The sequence below is a fragment of the Lemur catta genome, chromosome 1 (assembly GCF_020740605.2).
Source record: "Lemur catta isolate mLemCat1 chromosome 1, mLemCat1.pri, whole genome shotgun sequence".
NCBI classification, from domain to species: domain Eukaryota; kingdom Metazoa; phylum Chordata; class Mammalia; order Primates; family Lemuridae; genus Lemur; species Lemur catta.
The window spans coordinates 186,725,987-186,745,627 of NC_059128.1; the positions used below are offsets into that span (position 1 = coordinate 186,725,987).

At 36.4% G+C, this 19,641-nt stretch overlaps 1 protein-coding gene across 8 annotated transcripts in view; it reads right to left on the bottom strand.

The window, feature by feature from the left end:
• VEPH1 (ventricular zone expressed PH domain containing 1) overlaps positions 1 to 19,641 on the bottom strand; it is a 211,061-nt gene that overhangs the window by 174,917 nt on the left and 16,503 nt on the right. For all 8 annotated transcript variants that reach the window (XM_045539535.1, XM_045539534.1, XM_045539536.1 and 5 more), the window contains one exon: positions 7,798 to 8,013. In XM_045539535.1, coding sequence (XP_045395491.1) covers positions 7,798 to 8,013 — 216 coding nt within the window. The remainder of the gene's footprint in view (positions 1 to 7,797; positions 8,014 to 19,641) is intronic.

The window sequence follows — 19,641 nt, forward strand, 5'->3', positions numbered from 1 at the left end:
CATCTTGTAGGAGCAGCCATAAGAGAGAACCTGCATGAGACTCAGGGAAACATGGATCTATCTGAGAGAAAAGTTGAGAGAAACCACGTCCTTGTATTATGAGTTGAGCCCCATGCCTAAGGCTGTACCTGAGGCCAGTTCTATCCCTAAATTTTCTAAACAAGCCAATTAAATATCTTTTGGCTAAGCTTTCTCCCAGCCCCAGTCACTAGAAACAAAAATAGAACTGATAAATCTTTAATCCATCCCTTGAGTTTTATCCATTTTTCAGATGCAGGAGTTAATCTGACTTCTGAGCAGAGAAAATAGGTGTTCTACAACCTAACTTGATATCCCACCATTGAGGCAGCCATATTGAAAGCTCTGACCCCATTCTTTGGTGACAAATCATGTGTCTATATAGTAGGTCCACCCAGTAGGTCTCTGTCCTATCTAAGAGTTCCTAACACCACCAAAGTACCAGGACCATGGCTTCCAGCCAGTCTTCTCTGATGACTTCTCTGAAACCCCTCAGTCTCACCTATATAATTTCTTGGGTTACTCCTATAGGAAGCTAATCTCTCCATTGGCTTTTTGCATGTAGGTTTTTTCTAGTTTAACTTTTAGATGACATATTTTTGTCCTCATCATGACTGGTCAAAGCCCCAGCTCTGAGGGTGGAACACAGTCCCATAATTCTACTTTGTCCTCCCTTCCAGTGATTTTAATTGGACCTGATATGACTGGGCCATTACTGACGTGATGAACTATGAGACCTCTCTGCAAGGCTCGCTGTTCCCCTTCCCCAGAGGTTATGGTTAGCCTCAGCTTCGGAAGTCTGGGCATGTGCTTGCTCAGGCCACACATAATTGTTTGGATTCACTGAGGTCAACTCACCAAAGAATTTCTAAACGGCTGGTGAATAACCAAGCACGACAATGTACTCATCCACAGTGGGGGGCTTTCCTAGCTCAAACCTAAGGTATCGTTTTCACATTTTCAGGAGACCAAGGAGCCAGATTAGAAACCAGAATGTTCCCACATGGGCACAAAGTCAGATCAGAGCAGACAGAGATCCTTAGGGATATTTCATCCAGGCCATGGCAACACCTGATTAAAATAACACTCCTGTCCTATAACTGAATCCCCATCTCTGGTGACTAGAACTTGCCATTCATTAGATTCAGTCTCTACCTCCCTCCCCAGTAGTGCTGGGTAAACATGCCAAGATAGTGACTCCACCTTGAGCATCCTCTTTTTAACATACTCGTCAAACAGGTGGTGTTTAGGAAAGCCAATTGATGTGGCCAATTTTCTCAATTATATTCTATCTCTGCTCCCTTGAGTTATATTCAAGTTACTTATTAGAGCATTAGGTGTTCCCCAAACCCCTCAGTCTCACCTATATAATTTCTTGGGTTACTCCTATAGGAAGCCAACCTCTCCACTGCATGTAGGTTTTTTCCATTTTAACTTTTGGATGACATATTTTTGTCCCTGTCATGACTGGTCGAAGCCTCCCCTTTAATCCATTGTGAGGGTGGAACACAATTGCGTAATTCTTCTCAACAAAGAACCCCATGCCTAAGTTTACTTTATCTACTCTGGGTCTATCCCCAAGAACAACTTGCAGGTAGAGAGGTACACATCTTCCATCAGAGGAATGTTTTAAAGCACATGTACCTGTAACCTTCTGAGAAACCAGACCAAAGGTGGAAGCACTGGGAAGTGTTCCCTACTTCCTGTCCACACAGACAGGCACAGTGACAGACCAACGGAAATCAGTATTCCCATCAACTGATGTTTGTAAACCACTATTGCCAGCAGTAATGAAAGAACAGGCTATCTTAACAGATTTGATCATATTCTTTTATAATTCTAGATGTTTTAGAGAAAATTAGTGGGCAGCCATTTAAGCCTCTGAAGTATGGTACCAAGTAAAGTGTATAAAATCCCCCCAAAACATATAATGTCATTATTATTTTTAAAAAAATTAACGCACTCAATTTTTCTGTTTTCCTCCCATATGTCATTTGGTAATCTTTCAAATGACATGGAAAGTGAAACATTAAGCAAAGAGCAAATAGTTCATATAAACCCCGAAAAATTGCCACCAAAGGCTCTCAACCTGCAAACCATGTAGCCAGCTTCTAGTGCTTCAAGAAGCCATGGGCACTGCTGATGGCAACAGGATGTAGGTAAGGGGCTGGGAGGCCAGGATGAAACTGGACAGATGAGGGTCCTACAGATCTAACAATGACCAAACAAGCCTCTTTTCAATGGTAGAGCTTCACTTTCAAAAGCAGCAAAAGGAGGTGCTAATGCAGTAGATCTCAGGCCCATGGAATTATTTTATCTCTAGAATTATTTCGATCACAGAAATGCTAATGGCACACATGCAGAGAAAGCCCTATGACTATGGTTTTACAAACAAATCACTTTAACAGCAGCTGATAATGCCAGAGCCTATGGCCAACCTCGCCCCTCAGTGCAGACGTGAGACTGTTGGTGTGAGTATTGTCTTACACATAGTTTGGTGCTCAGGGAACAATTCAGGGAAGCACAGCCTAGAAATAAAGACTTGCTCATGGGGACAGTTATATCTAGCTGTAGAGGTAAAACAAGAGGGCCTTGTCTTACGATGCCAAGAATTATATTTCTTAACTAGATTAGCACCAATTTGAGCTTGTGGTGGAACTTTTCCTTTTGAAAATGCATTTTGGGAAGGTTTCCCAGTGTTTTAGACTTGAAAGGAACAAAGCTAAATAGAAAAGATGTCTATCTAAGGTGATAGCAGCTAAAAAGCTCCTTGGCTCTCAGGCCTTAAATTCAACTAAGAGCTATAAAAAGGATTAAGCTCAAGAAATATCAAACTTCATTTATTAAAATAGGGTTCCTTGGTTAATTCATTCAGCATCATCAAGCACAAACTAATTTTGGATTTGGACATAAAATGGTCAATTCTTCACAGCATAGCTACATGTAAATTCTAATTGGCACATATGTCTGAGTTTTTCCAGTGTATTTTCTGACAGGTAATAGTGATCAGGTCTCAGGAACCTGGGGGTGTGTATCCTGGTCTCCTCCCATTTCATGCCGCTGTCTGAGGATTAGTTACTGAAGTCTACTCTGGAGAGAAGTGTATCTGCTATGGAAGCCAGAGGGCAGTCACGTCTCCTGAGCACATTCATTCATTCAACCATTCAATAAATATTATTTGAGTTTCTACTATGTGCCAGGTACTATGCTAGGCACTGGGACCACTTCAGCGAATAAAACAGAGCTTATGATTTGGGGAGAAGAGAGACAGACAATAAACACTGGCTGTAATAAATAATTACATCAATAGCTTTTAAGGAAGTGTTGAGTGCTGTTTTAGAGTCTTCTGCAGAAGATGATAATGATGATAATACCAACCAGAGTTAATATTCATGCAGCACTTCCTATGTCCTAAATATCTGGCCTATTATTTAAGGTCTATTATTAATTTAATCCTTACAACAACACATGAAGCAGCTCCTCTTATCATTGACATTTTACAGATGAGGCAATTAAGGCACAGAATGACTAATTTGCCCAAGATCACATTACAGCTAAAATGGTAGAGCTGCGATTGCCTATTGAATAAACTTCTAAGTTCACATAACCAGTCCCACCTCTAAGAGTTATGAAGGAAATTGTCTCAACTGTCCAAGGCACTTTGTGCCAGCCAGGGGCAGTTTGCATCGCCACACAGCATTGACTGGGGAAGAGGAACTGAGAGGAGTGTGGAATCAAGGAGACTGGAGAGTGGGTCCTTCTATAAAGAGGAAAAATAGATACTTCTCATTTTCCAGCAATGGATTTGGGGATTTTTTCTTTCCCCTCCTACCCCCAGACAGTCCCCTGTGGTTACTACCATAGCAGGAATGGGGGAAGAGATAAAATGCAGAACTGATTAAATACATGGCAACAGCCCTGCTAAGTGATTTGGTTGGGGAAAAGGCTGTAACTGCTATAACCAGTACCGTGAGGATAAAGACAGGCATTGGCTCTCAGCCTTCATGATGGTTGGCCTGTCAGTTCTCTAGAATTTCATTCTAGTACATCAACTATGTCAATAATTATAATGGCCCTGAGGTGCATTTTAATTTTCATCAACTCTCTCCAAATTTGCATTTATCCTAGAATGTAATATGGCTTGTGTGCATATCTTCTCTTTTAAGATTTTACAAGGGCAATGAAATGGGTAACAACCAATTCCATACAGATACTTGGTCAGAGGAAGCTGTTAACCCTAGATAAGCTGTAGTTTGAATTAGTTACTTCCATATAGCAGCTAGACCACAAATGGAGATTGCTTTTGTACTAAAAGATCCTCTTCATGTGCACCTACCACCACCTATTAAAAGTACTGGACTTCAATGGTTTGATGTCTTGAGTGGAGCTAGCTGGATGCTTATTTCCACTGCTCAACAAGACTGGATTTATTTGCTAGCCACAAATCACTACTTTTATTGAGCACTTACTATGTAGCAATGTATTACGTGAACACTTTATATGTGGTATCACCTTTAACCCTTGTAACAGTCCTGAGCAGTAGTTATTGTTACCTCCATTTTGCAGATGGCAGAACAGAGACTAAGAGAGAGAAAATACCTTGGCAATCTCTCATCTTGGTAAGACCAAGATCCATATGACTTGGAAGCCTTCAAGATTTAAAGTTCTTTGCTGTTCTGCCTCTCAACATCTCCTGAGGCAGTCAGAATTTCAGACTGGGAGATGATCTGATTCAAGTATTTGTTTTATCCATGACAATTTGAGAGACTTGTCTAAAGACACAGTAAGGGTTAGTATATGGCCCAAGACAACAAGATAGATCTCACAAGTGCATGTCCCATGTACCGATTTTGTATTGAGGAAGTAGAAATTAAGTTCTGGAATCTTAAAAGTCATTTTAAGGTTAATGTGGCAAATTCATAAGTTTAGAGTTCAAGAAAAGAAGGAATTCAGTATAATTACCAATTAAAAGGGAACAGGAATGTTTGCCTGAAGTAGGTTTGAAGGTAGGCTGAAAAAGGAAATTTGGGGAAGAAAAAAAAAGCGTGTGTGTGTGTGTGTGTGTGTGTGTGTGTGTGTGTGTGTGTGTGTATGTGTGTGAGAACACATTTTGCTTATCATGACAGTCAAGTGGCTAGAAAAAAAAAATCTAATGAAATGGCCAAGCGTGTGGGAAACATAAATGGCTGCGTGTGCCTGATCCGATGCACAACACTGGGATTGCCTGCCTTGGGAGGTGGGGCGGGGTCAAGAAGGAGTCACTCTTTTTGTCCTTTCATTTTGTGCAAGCTAAAAATGCTGAGTACCTAACTTTTGAAAGTTGGTCTACTGTTTAATTTCTCTGAAACAATAGAACAAAATGAGTCTTTTGGATTTCTACATGCTTCCTACAAAAACCTAAATTACAAGCAGTACAAAATAATCTTTTCAACGTGTATGGCAAGCCAAAAAGTGCCCCTCAAATTTGATAAAAGGTGAACACAAATTCTGAGATTACAGTTTTGCCTTTGGTTCCTGGGGCTGACTTTCTGGGACCACATCCCAGAGGTGGCCATACAAGATGCTGAACTTTGCTGAAAGGTGAGTTTGCCTTTAGGGCCTCCTGCCTTCCATTACAGCAGCTTCTGTCTCCTCCTGAGGGCACACGATGGACACCCCATGCCCACACGGGCCCTACAGGCTGGAGTTGCTGCCCACTTCTGTTACTTACCCATCCTGGTCTACCAAGAGGCCTCTCCCTCAGCCCTTCTCTCTGTCCCTTCCCAAAATACCAGTCCTTGACCTCAGGACCCTGCTCTCAGCAGTCTTACAAACTCATTGACACTGAGTGTTGAGCATCAGTAAGTTGATTCCATGTCCTACCCTCACCACCTTTAAGCAAGAGATATGCCTTACCCAGAATAAAACATCCTTTATGTTAGAATTTTGAGCATTTTGGAAAAGAGCGTGCTTATAATTCTCTGACCCTGGCCTAATTTCACAAATCTGTACTTTTGTACAAGCTATTATATTTTTCTCTGCTTAGAATGTTCTCTCATTCCACCTTGCCTGTTTGGTGAAATTCCTGCTCACTACTCATAACCATTTCCAAACATGACCTCCTTCCAGAAGACCTTCCCTGACTCTAGAACTGTGTTAACACAGGAGACATCATCCAGAGAAAGCTCCTGAGCACGTGAAATGTGGCTAGTCCAAAGTAAGATGTGCTAAAACACACACCAGATATTTATCCACAACTTAGTATAAAAAACTATTTCATTAGTTACATTGATTTTATGTTAAAATGACAATATTTTGGATATATTGGGCTAAGGAAAACATATTATCAAAATCAATTTCTCTTTCTTTTTACTTCTTTTTAAGCAACTGCTAGAAAATTTACAATTGCACATGTGGCTTGCTTTTGTGGCTTGCATTATATTTCCATCCCACAGCACCACTTTAGAGTCCAGACCAGTGGTTCTGAACCTGCAGAGGGAGCTAGAAAGTACGGCTGATTTGTGAGTAGCTCTGAATGTCTGTGAAATGGCACCTTAGAGTGAAATAATCTCTGTTTTTGATGTATATCAATAATATATTCAAGATAATCAATGAAGAACACACTTATTAGGTCTTTGGTGTTTCTCAAGCAGTATTCATCTTTCATCAGTTTTGCTAAAATCCTCATTTCCTCTCCACCCATCCCTAATCCTGGGGACAAAGAAGAAACACTGTGGTGGTGCATAGAATCTTTTGTTGAGCTGACCAGTCCCAGCACTGAGCAGATAAAGTGAAATAAAATCCACCTAAGCATGCACAACTGTGACAGACAAAAAGAAGACGAAAGGAAGCTAATGACAGCTGTCACGCACAGTGCTAAGCACTTTAACACAACCAGAATTTCTTGAACTGCGCTCAGTGGAACACCAGTTCCGAGGGATGTTCATCAGTGTTGTGTTGGGGGTGGGAGGGGAAAGGAGCTTCCATGGTCAAATCAAATTGCAAAATGGTGGCCTAAACAAAGGTGACCAGATTTCTTCACTGTAGGACTTGACGAAACTTTAATATGTTGTGAAATATTGTGATAGCTCAAAAGGGAAAAATTGAATTCAGTGTTTCCCAACTACTTATTGACCACAGAAATTTTTTTGAGAAATACCTATCAACATCATTGACTGGTAAATTTGTTATAGATACTGTCATTTAATTTGCACTTTACAGGGAGGAAACTGTGGTTTAAGAAGTTAAATGACTGGCCCTAATTTCAATGTTACACAACTGGTTTATGGCTGAGCCAAAATTCCAAATTCAAGTTTACACCAGAGGAGGGAATTAAATATGGTCAGAACAGGCAAATGTCATCAGGGAGAGTTCACAATATATATAGAAATACACTTAAAAATGAATTAGTCAATTCTTCCCACATTCCCTGAGCTCACTGCCCTCAGTTCAGTCTCTGCTTCCTCTTTGGATGAAAAAGATCTCCTCTTCTGAATTTCCCAGTACTCCTCCTTTGGATCTTGGAACATATTGCTTTATTGTTAACTTTTTGTCTCTCCAAATAGATTAGAGGCTTGCTGTGGTATTCTTTTGAATTCCCTGCAGTGTCTCTTGCATATAGTAGAGGCTTGATACTTTTGCTGTTAATTACCAGCCTGTCCAGCTTAGCTATTGATGATTTGTGGTATCTTTTTACAGTATCTAAATGCTACAGAAACCGGCTCTTGGTTCAGAGACACCGCGTGTTCAACTAACCTGCCAACCCAGTATCAAATAGCCTGATATTGAGCGCTGACATACCTGCAAAATGCAACTCATGATATCAGATGCTATTTTTGCATGAGGAGTGTCTTCGTCTTTCCCGGAGGGCCTCAGGTTGTGTTCCAAGCAGGAGTCCCAGAGCCCCACAAGGGCCTTTGCATGCTTTTCAATGGACTCTGTCTCTCTGATGGCTGTTGTGATTCTTGTGATACAGATTTCAACGACTGCTTGGTCATTGTTATTGGTTTGGTAATCCTGTTTAGAAAAAAAAACCTTCATGTTAAATAATACTCCAGATTAAGACAAAATACTAACTCAGTCTATTACAAAGTGGGTACACCAGGCTGTGTGCTAAGGAGTGAGGGTGTAAAGTCCAATACAATAAGGGCCTTCTTCACTGGAGATTGTGATCTTGTGGAAGAGGCAGGTACGCAAACATGCTGAAATGGAGCAGGTTCACCCTGTCTCTGATACACAGGGAGCAGGGAGAGTCCAAAGGAGCACAACTATTCGCTTGCAGGTAGGTTTAGTCTCCAGGCTATTTCAGATTCTAAGTCCATTAAAGGTAGGGGTTACTTTTAACTCTGACATTTCAGGAAACTTTGTGAAATGTTTCAAATTACCCTCCAATTTCCCTTCATCATTAGCTTTCTTTCTTTTTCGGGACACAATGGAACATATCATTTCATCTCTCCCAAATCCATTTCAGTTTTCCCCAACTAAATTTCACCCTATTCCCCTCAAAGATCTCGTCATCTCTACTGAGAGATAATAGGACCCTACAAAACATATAAATATGCAACACAGGCCTGTAACTTTCATTTGGAAAATTGGTCTGTGTACTTCACATGGTGGATTCATAAAACTGAAAACATAACAGAGCAGCAAAGTGTTTAGATCCTTACATTGTCACATGGGAAATGATGGGGCTTTTCTGTCCAACTGTAAGATCCAGCCCTAGCAATCTTTTTTTTTTTTTTACTACTATAACTATCAACATCTTGTACATGAAGTCATCTCTACGTTTCAAATTATTTATAGCCTAGATTTTCCAGAAATTTCTGAGACAAAGGACAGAAACATTTTAAAGGCTCATGATACATAGAGCTAAGCTACGTTCCAGAAAAGTCTTACTAATTTAAACTCCCGTCAGCTGGGATCTCCTCATTGCACGTTTGCAAGAACAGAGCATCTTTAATTTTTGTTCATTTAATCAATGAAGAAAAGTATCTTATAGCTGTTTTACTTAGAAATTTCCTTGACTAAAAGTGAGGTTGACTATTTCTACATGTTTATTGGCCATTTGTAATTCCTCCTTTGGGAACAGCCCGCTATATCTTATGTCTATTTTTCTTTAGATGGCTTCTTTTTTTTTTGGTCCTCCTTTGGTGCAATATCTTTTTCTATTAAGGGTATTAAGTTAACATTTGACACTTGGTTGCAAATATGTCTCCATGTTTTATTATTTCTGGGGGTTTTTTTTGCTGCTATCCATTGACATGCTAAAATTTTAGATAAATCTGTCAATCATTTGGCGTTTCATTGTTTTTCTTTTTTAAAACTGGAAATTTAAGTTGTTTAAATTATTTATTTATTTAATACATGGTATGAAAATTCAAAAGATGTAAAAAAAGGTTTGCAGTAAAAAGTTAGTGTCCCTCTCAGCCCTGTTCCTCATCCCCCCCATTCCTTTTCCCAGTGGAAACCAGCCTAAGCAGTTCCTTACATATTTTTCCGGAGACATTCTGAACACATGCAGACATCACCTATAGACTCCTTTCTTTTGGTGTGATTCCTTTAACAGCTTTTTCTAACTTCAAAAAAACGTTTTTCCTTATACAAAAGTTTAATAAAAATCAACTCTATTTTTTCAGATTAAAAAACTTGACAAAACATTCAACATTTGTTATTTTAGGAATGAATCTTTTAACCATTAACTTAGCTCTTAAATCTATCTGGTATTTATAGAAGTAAAGAAAGATGTATTTTTTTTTTCTAAATAGCTAATCTAATTTTCCCAGCATCATTTATTGAATAATTCATTTCTTCCCAATTGTTTTTATACATATCAGGTTCTATTTCAAGGCTGTCTTTTCTGTCTGTGTGTGCCATTTCTCAATTCTTTTACAATATTAATTTTGCCACTCTCCTCACATAAACTCCAAAAATTTTTAAAGGTGTTTCTGAGTGTATTTTATGTCTTTTTGTTGCTGTTAACATAATCTTTGTATTTTTTTTGTTCTCATTAGAACTCTTCGTTACTGCTGATTAAATGAACCTATTGCTTTTTGTATTTATTTTGTACCCGGCTGTTTAGCTCAACTATTCTTAATGATAATACATTTTCAGATCATTCTCTTGAGTTTTCTAAAAAGATGTCTGTATTTTATGCAGCCTTTCTGAGATCTAAAACTTTTATATATCTCATGGCTTGTTATTTCAGCTAGAATTTCCTAAGCTATTCCACATAAAATTGGAGCAAGAATACTGGTTTAGTTCCTATTATGAATTCCTGATTTTGGATATAAAATTTTATGGTCAAAAATAAGAAAATACAGTAAATGCTTTAAATCATATAGAATGCATCACTTTCTATTTCAAAGTTTATATATTTGATTTAACTTCTCTAGTAAGCATTATGCAGGCTTTATTGAGTGAGATAGATATTTTATAATATTATAACTTATAATATTAAAGAAGTGTCAATTTACTACTTTATTGAGTTTACTTTTTAATCAAGAATGGATGGTGAATTTCATTTAATGCCTTTTTAGCATCTACAGATATATCATAGTTTTGTCCATAGATCAATCTATTTGATAAATTATAGAAATAAATTTCCCAGTATTAGTTAACTTTGTATTCCTGGAATATATCTTACTGGGTTCTGGGAAATCAGTTTTTTACTGTGCTGGTAAATTCTGTTTTTACTATTTTATTTAAAATTTTTGCATCAATATTTGGTCTTTATGTTTGTCAAGTTTACTATCAATTTTATGCTAATTTTATAAAAGGATTTTAGAAAATTTGAGCTCTTTATTCTATTATTATTTGACCTTAATGTGTCCTGGCCCAAGAGAAGTGAATTAAAATTTCCTGCAACTAATGTGTCTATCTGTTTTTCCTGGTATCTCCTGGAATTGTTGATTTATAAATATTGTTGCTATATAATTTAATGCATAGATAATCTTTACAACTCTTGTGAACTGAATTGTTTGGCAAAAAAAGTGCCTTTTTTGTTTTATTTAATATTTTTGGCATAAATTTTTTCTTATCTGATATAAAGATCATGATCCCTGTTTCTTTTGATTTGCATTTGCCCAGCATCATTTGCCCATTCTATTTTTATTTAAAATTTCTTTTACAACCTATGTTGCATCAAATAAATGGTTGACTCTTTTGATATAACTTTCTAGAAAACAATTTAGTAGTCATTATTCAATGATTCTTAATAGACAAAAAAATATGCCTAGTATGTGAGGTATACAAAAATAAGAAGGCAGTACTTCATCATCTTCTGATTCTGAACCATTCTATCATAATCAACAGTTTTAGCATGGTGGGGATGCACACAAACCTCACGGATCTTCATTTGAGAACAGAAGGCCCTGCCTTAGCGAATGAGTGAGCAAACTCCTTCTCACAGTCTTCAGCAAAGAGGAGTTTTCACAGTCTTCAGCATTGATTTTTCTATCTCAGAGTATCATTTTCTATGTGCTATCTGGTAATTTGACATAGTGCAAAAAAAAAAAATAGCCCATATATTAGGTTTGAATGTGTGATATGGTTTTGTTGTAAACATTAAAATGACTTCTTAAATTTGAATTATTAGCATGTTTTACAATGAAGTAAATTATTGTTTAACTTTCCATCTTTTTAAAAATATTTTCTAAATCATTTTAGTGAATGTATGTCTCTTGTTTGCTGGATTTTGTGATTCAATCTAGAAGTGTTTTTTAAAAGAAATAGGTGAGTTTTTGCTCATTTACATGAAGAGATAAGATAGATATATTTGGCCTTAAATATGTCATATTAGTTTATATTATATGTCATGTTAGTTTCTATTATGCTTTTATTTTTTCTTAACTTTTGAAGTTCAAATATTTTACTAGGAAGTAGTACATCTTGGCTCAGACACACAAGCAAGGCTAGAGGGCACACATAAGCTGTGTGAGCAGGTGACCCTGACAGCTATATCATTTACTACTACAGAAATGACACCTTACATTCAGGTGAGACTTAACGGCCACATGCAGGGTTCCCTTATGACCAGCTGACAAAGGAGGAAAATGTCTCAAAGTGATTTATTATTGGGTTGGCTGGCTATCTGGGTGCAAGTAAAAATTGGACTGCTGTTACAGTATACTCAGGTGTGGCCCTGAAAGATGGCAGTGAGGGCACATTCTCCCACTGGGCAGAGCTTCAGCCCATGCACCTTTGTGTATAGGTAAGAGCTATGAATCACAGGCAGTGGTGGATGGCTTGGCTGAATGGACAAGGGCCTGGGAGAAGAAAGACTGAGAAATCAGAGATAAGGAACTCTGGGAGTGTGGACAGACACATGGGATTGGGCACAAAGTGTAAATACCTTTTTTATCCATGCTAATGCCCATGAGAGCATTCACCACAGAAGAGGCACTAAAAATCAAAGTAAATAGAATGACTCAGCCATGTGATATCAATGAAGCCTCTGTCATCAGCCACCCCAGTGTGATCCAGGGGGTGCACAAATGGAGTAACTGTGGTGAGGGATCGAAGCTGTGCATCACCCAACACTGCCTTGATGTGAAGTCTGCAGCAACAGAGGCCAGCACTGAGCCCTCAGAAGGGCACCATCCCTCAAGGAAACCAATCAATCACAGAGATGCCTGATCCTCTCACTAACCTCCCCTTCTTATAAATTTTCTCAGGACAAGAGATCAATCAGCATCTCAGAGAAGCTGTTTCCATATGGGATGAACAGAGGCACTCATCTCCTCAGCTGGTGGTTTATAGCTAAGTCTGTCTGCAGAAACTTTCCTTGGTTAAAGGGAATAGACTCACTCAATGTTTTCTTCTTCCCTTTGGACAGCCTGCATTCAACGACTAGTCCAGGTGTGGATGTGAAGGCCTGTTCTCCTGTCTTAGGATGATTCTGAGGGGTCATTACAGCTCCAGAGCTCCCTCTGAGATTGCTTGAGGCTTTTTCTCAGAACTACATCACAGTTCAACTTCTCCCTCTGCACAATTCTTCTTCATCCACCCCCCCCAGTAGGTACTATTTCTAAGAGCACTGCCCTGTAAATTTCCTACATGTTAACCATTTCACAGTTTGTTTTCTTGATAACCTAATTATAACAGGGTTTATATAGATGACATTGAGAATCATAGTAAACCATATCCATATAATATTAATAGCTTAACAATATGGCCGGGCATGGTGGCTCACGCCTGTAATCTCAGCACTCTGGGAGGCCGAGGCAGGCAGATTGTTTGAGCTCAGGAGTTTGAGACCAGCCCCAGCAGAGTGAGACCCCGTCTCTACTAAAAATAGAATGAAATTCTGTGGACAGCTAAAAATATATATCTAGAAAAAATTAGCCGGGCATGGTGGCACATGCCTGTAGTCCCAGCTACTTGGGAGGCTGAGGCAGAAGGATTGCTCAAGCCCAGGAGTTTGAGGTTGCTGTGAGCAAGGCTGACGCCACGGCACTCTAGCCCAGGCAACAGAGTGAGACTCTGTCTCAAAAAAAAAAAAAAAAAAAAAAGAGCAAAAAAACAATAAATGGCAAAGAGGTTTTCATTTGGATGAAAAAAGCCTCAATAAAAGCTGAAAGTGCAACTCAATGAAAATAGATGACATATCTCTGTGTCTTGATCATGAACACCAAGACTCAATTTCCATGCTAAGAAAGTACTGGATTATCAGAGAAATTTGAAAGGGGCCTCTGGAATGAGGCTCGTGTGTTCAGAATAATGTCAGCGAGATTGTTGAACATAAGGAATATAGTTTATGATTTCTAACTAGAAAAGTTAAGCAGCTGCCCATAAGGATAAATTACTTCACATTGCTCATAATTGTAGCTAGTATAGCAATATTAGGTATAGATACATCAGTTATGAACGTTAATATTACTGTGAACCTCTTAAAGCTATGAATTTCATATTCCATAGCACTTTACTAAAAAGTAAAGAGATTTTTCAATTTAAACAATTTTATATATTTAAATACTATATACAATATGAAGGACAAGATATTCTCCAAAAAAGAGATTTCCTTCAAAAAAAGGGAAAAATCTGAATAACCAGTTAACTGCTTCCTTCAACAAATACTCAAAAAGATAAAAAGAAAAACCTTTTAAACTTGTTTTAGTTGTGTAATTGAATAGTTTAAAGCTTTTTGGTGAGGGATCAGCTTTGTAATTAGGGTTTTCTGATTTACATTCAAGAAAATATCCTGTTCTTATTACATATGTGTGTGTGTGCGCATGTGTTTATGTTTGAGCTCAATACTGGGTCAGTATCTGTGTATTCAAATGAGCAGCTTCTAAGGACCAGAGCTATTTAATGTCAAACCCACCAAACCATATTTAGAGACTCATTCTCACAGTGATCTGGTCATTGTCAATTTCAAAGTAATTTATCCTAAAGTGGTAAAGATGTCAAATTGGAGAAGTAGGACAATGAAAAAGCCACAAATCGTGCTGTTTCAGGCCTAGTTATCAGGATGGCTCACTCCGGCTCAGCCACAGACACTATCCTCCACGTCAGCATCTATTAACCTTTTAAGTCGCCCTTCTCTATGCTGAAAACACTCTCCAGGGAATGGCCCACTGGCAAAGGGAATGAAGAACACCTGAGATAAAGCAGTTCGTGATGGGAAGAATAAATTTGGCATGGAAATGGAAGTTTGGAAGAGAAGATGGAGATATCCCAAGGTAGAGGATGTAGTTATTTCTTCCTTCTTTTAGAGACAGCATAGCATAGTGGCTAAGAACATGGGCTGTGTCAGACTGCCCATGCTAAATGCTAGGTTCTGCTCTTAGCAGCTCTGCTATGTCAGGCAATCTCTTATCTCTCTATGCCTCAATTTCCTAATCGTTTAAATCAGGATATTATTAATATCTACCTTCTAGGACTGTTGTAAGACTTAAATGAATTAATATATGGAAAGGATTTACAACAGTGTCTGACACATAGTAAGTGCAGATAAATGCCAGGTATTATTTTGTTATTTCCCTTAAGGCTACCAGAACCCTAAAAGCCAGCCTTGGGTTTAGAACATATGATGAGTTACAAATATTTTCTCCTGTGATTGATATTTTTATACATTTATTTCATAACCACTTAATAATGTACAGGACAAAGACTATGTAGTTATTACTCTCTTATAGTCATATTCTACATTGGCATCTATACTAATAAACCTTTATATTTCCATCACTTTTTCCACTTTTAAAAGCACGCATATGTGTATTATGTTGTTTACTTTATCACTCCAAGAATCTCCAAAACCAAGACACTAACAACAACAGCAAGTCATCCCAGAGCTGATAATATTACTGGGATTCCTCATAAAAGCAACCATAATATCACTTCGGGGTGTAACACATTCAACCCAGGCCATTCAGTATTCACATAAGTATAATCCTATTTAAACTTAAATTAAAAATCTCAAATTATAAAATACTCAAGGAAATTACCAATATGAGCAAAAGTCAGCATATTAAACACAGTAGATTAGATATTCAAAAACTTCAGGTAATGAAATTATTGACCTCAAATTATGAAATTATATGTTTAAAATCATTCAATGTATAAAGAAAAATTCTTTTTATGAGAAAACCACAAAGTCATTTTAAAAGTAACTTCTAGAAATGAAAAATTCAATAGATAGATGAAACAGTGAATAAGATATAGCTGAAGGAAAAACTCAATGGATTGGAAGACAGAACTGAGGAAATGAAAAATAATGTATCACATAGAAATGGAAAATACAAAAGACCAAGAAACATGAAGGATAAAATAGGGTAGAATATCAAGGATATGAGGACAATGATTTTGTCTGCTTTGTTTACTATTATATTCTTAATGTGTAGAATATTACTGAAAGATAGCATGTGTTCAATAAATATTTGTTGAATGTACAAGTGAGTGAATAAATAGGATCTTCAAAAGGAGAGATCAGATAGAGAAGGCAACATTTGAGATAATGCTTAAGAACTTTCCAAAACTGATAAAAAGAAAACCTCAAACTCACAAAACACAATGAAGATTGAGTAGAAATATACAAAAAACCCCTCACATTTAGACATGTAATAGGGAAGCCATAGAACAACAAAGACACAGAGAAAATATTAAAACAGAGAAAAAAAGTAGATCAGATGGAAAGAAATGGCAATTAAGTTGACAGCAGATCTCATAATAGCAGTAATCAAAATTACTGAGAAATGGCTGCTAATCTAAAAATCTATTTCCAGATAATGATTCAAAATTAAGAGGAAGAATAAGGACTTTTTCATAAAAATAAACATTGAGAGTGTTTATCATTACCAGACCTTCACTGAAGGGACTTTTTTTTTTTTGAAATGGGGTCTTGATATGTTGCCCAGGCTGGAGTGCAGTGGCTATTCACAGGCAAAATCATAGCACATTGTAACCTTGAACTCCTGGCCTCAAGCAATCTTCCTGCCTCAGCCTCCCAGTAGGTGGGACTATAGGCACGTGCCATTGCTGAGGGACTTTTAAAATGTATACTTCAGAAAATAAGAACTTGGATTCAGGGGGTAAAAAAGAAAGGCAATGAAAAAAATGATAAGTGAAAAAAGAAATAGGGAAATATTAGGTACTTTAAGTAAGCATTGGCTGTTTTAAAAAATCAGTCATTTTAAAGAATAATTTCAAGGATATTAAACAAAGTGAATAAAAGTGCTGGTTAATAACATATAAGATGGCCACTAAAGTGTTCCAAGATCATTCTAGGAATAGGAGGAGAAGAGAGCTCCTGAATAACTTTAGACATAATTATACAATTAAACATAAGAAGGTATCAATAATAAGATCAACCATTATTTCATGTATTACAAAGAAAAAGACTGCCAATTACATTGTGAGTGGCATCATGCCTTAAAGAGAGTCCTACACAAGACATGAATTGATCATACTAGACTCTCTTTTTCTCTGAAATTTTTTCATTTATTTCAAGGAAATTGTTCATTTCTCCAGGTCTCAGTTGTATTACTTATGAATAATACAATTATAATACATATAGTGTAATAAGTGATCCTTTACCAATATCTCAGTAACAAAAAATATCATTTTTTAAGGTTCCACAATGTACTCAGTTATTGCCTTGTAAGAAAATATGGAATTGTTGTCATTCCCTCAATGATGAATATTTGATTCACTAATATAAAATTTATACCCTCATGCTGTCTTTCCATGCCTTTCTGCATACACACCACAATACGTTTTTGTTTTAGTGCCACATTATAGTCTAGTAGTTTTGAAAACATTTTAAATGAATATTTAACTCAACATTGGTAGGAACAATGATGCATCTGATTCAATTGGAATGATAAAATAAGGAGCAATATGACAAGTTCATGCACATGTAGACAACGGCAACTACATATGCCTACCGTCTGGCCAATAGCAATCAGAAAATTGCTATCAATTATAAAACACATCTTTGTTTCAGAAATATTAATATGTAAGAAATATCTATTTTAGAATTGATGAAATATTGTGACTGCTTGCTAAAATGTTAAAGGCAACTGCATTAAAAGAATAGAAATAAAATGTGTAACCCTCAAACCACTAATCCCAATAGAGGTGGTAAATGAAATGACAAAAACTTAATCAAAAAATTGCAGAAAAGAAGATAAATGTAGAAAAATCAGGAAATATAAAAAGATAAAATTAAGAAATACATCCAAATATATTACTGATTTATCACAATAAATGCAAGTTGGCTAAATTTATATTGATGGACAGATATTTTCAATTTGGATTATTTTAAAAATGTATTTACATAGTGTTTACAAATTATATTTAAGTCATAATGATGGAAAGGTGAAAGTAAAATGATAGAGAAAGAAAAAATAGGTATTATAACTACTACCTCAAAGAAAACAGGGAAAACTTACTAGGAATAAAGATGCTCAGCATATACTCATAAAAGGAAAAGTTCTCCAAGAAAGAAATAACAATTCTAAACTTGTGCATACCTCATTAAAAAGCCCTCAAATTTATAAGGCAAGCTTGACAAAATTGCAAGGAGAAATTGACAAATCCAAAATTATGGAGGAAAATGTAAAAAAAATCTCAATAATTGACAGTCCAAGACAAACACAAACTTATTGAAAATATAGAAAATTTGAACAATGTCATTAACAAGAGTTCTCTAATCAACATACTTAATATATGACACCTAATAAATAGAGAATGCACACTTCTTTCAAGCGCAAATGAAACATTTAAAGAGGCAGCATAATGTGGCCAAGAATACAGTTTCTGACGTCAAACTCTGGGTTTTATTCTTGGCTCTACTACTTACTCTACTTAATGTAACCTTGGACAAGTTACATTATTAACCTCTCTGTGCCTCAGTTTCCTCATCTATAAAATGAAGATAACATTAGTATACTTATCTCAGAAACTAACTGTAATAAATGTATTAACATGTGAAAAGCTCTTAGAACAGATTCTGGCACATAGAAAGTGCTGCATAAGTCTTAGTTATTATTATTTACACGGATTAGCCATAAACTATGCAACAAAGCAATTCTCAACCATTTCCAAACAACTGGTATCATCAGTTCACATTCTCTGACTACATGCAGTTAATTTTTAACTAAACAAAAAGATTATAAAAATTGTTCAAGAAATTGAAAAACTGACTTCTAAATGACTAATGAGTCAGAGGAAATCGCAATAAAAAAAATGAGTCAGAGGAAATCGCAATAACAGTAAGAAAATATTTAGAATTCACAATGAAAATATATCTCAAAACTTGTAGAATGATAGAATGATGCTAAGTGGTACCTAGCAAGAAATTTATGGTCTTAAATGCTTATATTAGAAATGCTTATATTAGCAAATTAAAATAATCAATAACTTAATTATACAGTTGAGGAAATTAGAAAAAGAATAGCAGAATAAAGCCAGACAAAGCATAAAAAGAAAAACAATAAAGATTTAAAAAGAAATTAATAAGTTTAAAAAGAGATCCTATATGGATGATCAGTAAACCAAAATGGAAAAAAAAAGGGGGAGTGAGACTGAGGCAGGAGGATCGCTTGAAGCTAGGAGTTTGAGACCAGCCTGAGCAACACAGAGAGACCCCATGTCTAAAAAAAAATTTAAAAGGAGACAAAGCTCTGCAAATATTGGCAAAAGAAAACTATCAATGAAAAAGTATGTTTAAGTAAAGATGGTGCAGAAGACAAAAATAATTCAAACAATTTTATGCCAACAGATTTGAAGACTCAGATAAAATATAAAATTGCCTAGAAAATATATTTTACCAAAAGTGACTAAAGCAAAACGTCCTATTATCCTCAAAGAATGAATCAATAGTTTAAAAATCTATTAATTAAAAAAAAAAAAAACCTCATGGTGCCAGAGAGTTTAATAGCTTTCGATGAAATCTTCCAGGATTAGATCATCACACCATTATAAAACTCTTGTAAATAACAGAAACTGTGGGAAATTTCTTAACTCATTTTATGAGACTAGTGTGTATAACTTCATGTCAAAGCCAGGTAAAGACAGTGGAACAAAGGCCAATCTCATAAATAAACATAGTTTCAAAACTTCTTTAAAAATAGCAAACCAAATTTTAAAATCCATTAAAATAAATGATAAATTTAACTTTATCCCAGGACTGCAATAATGGGTTTA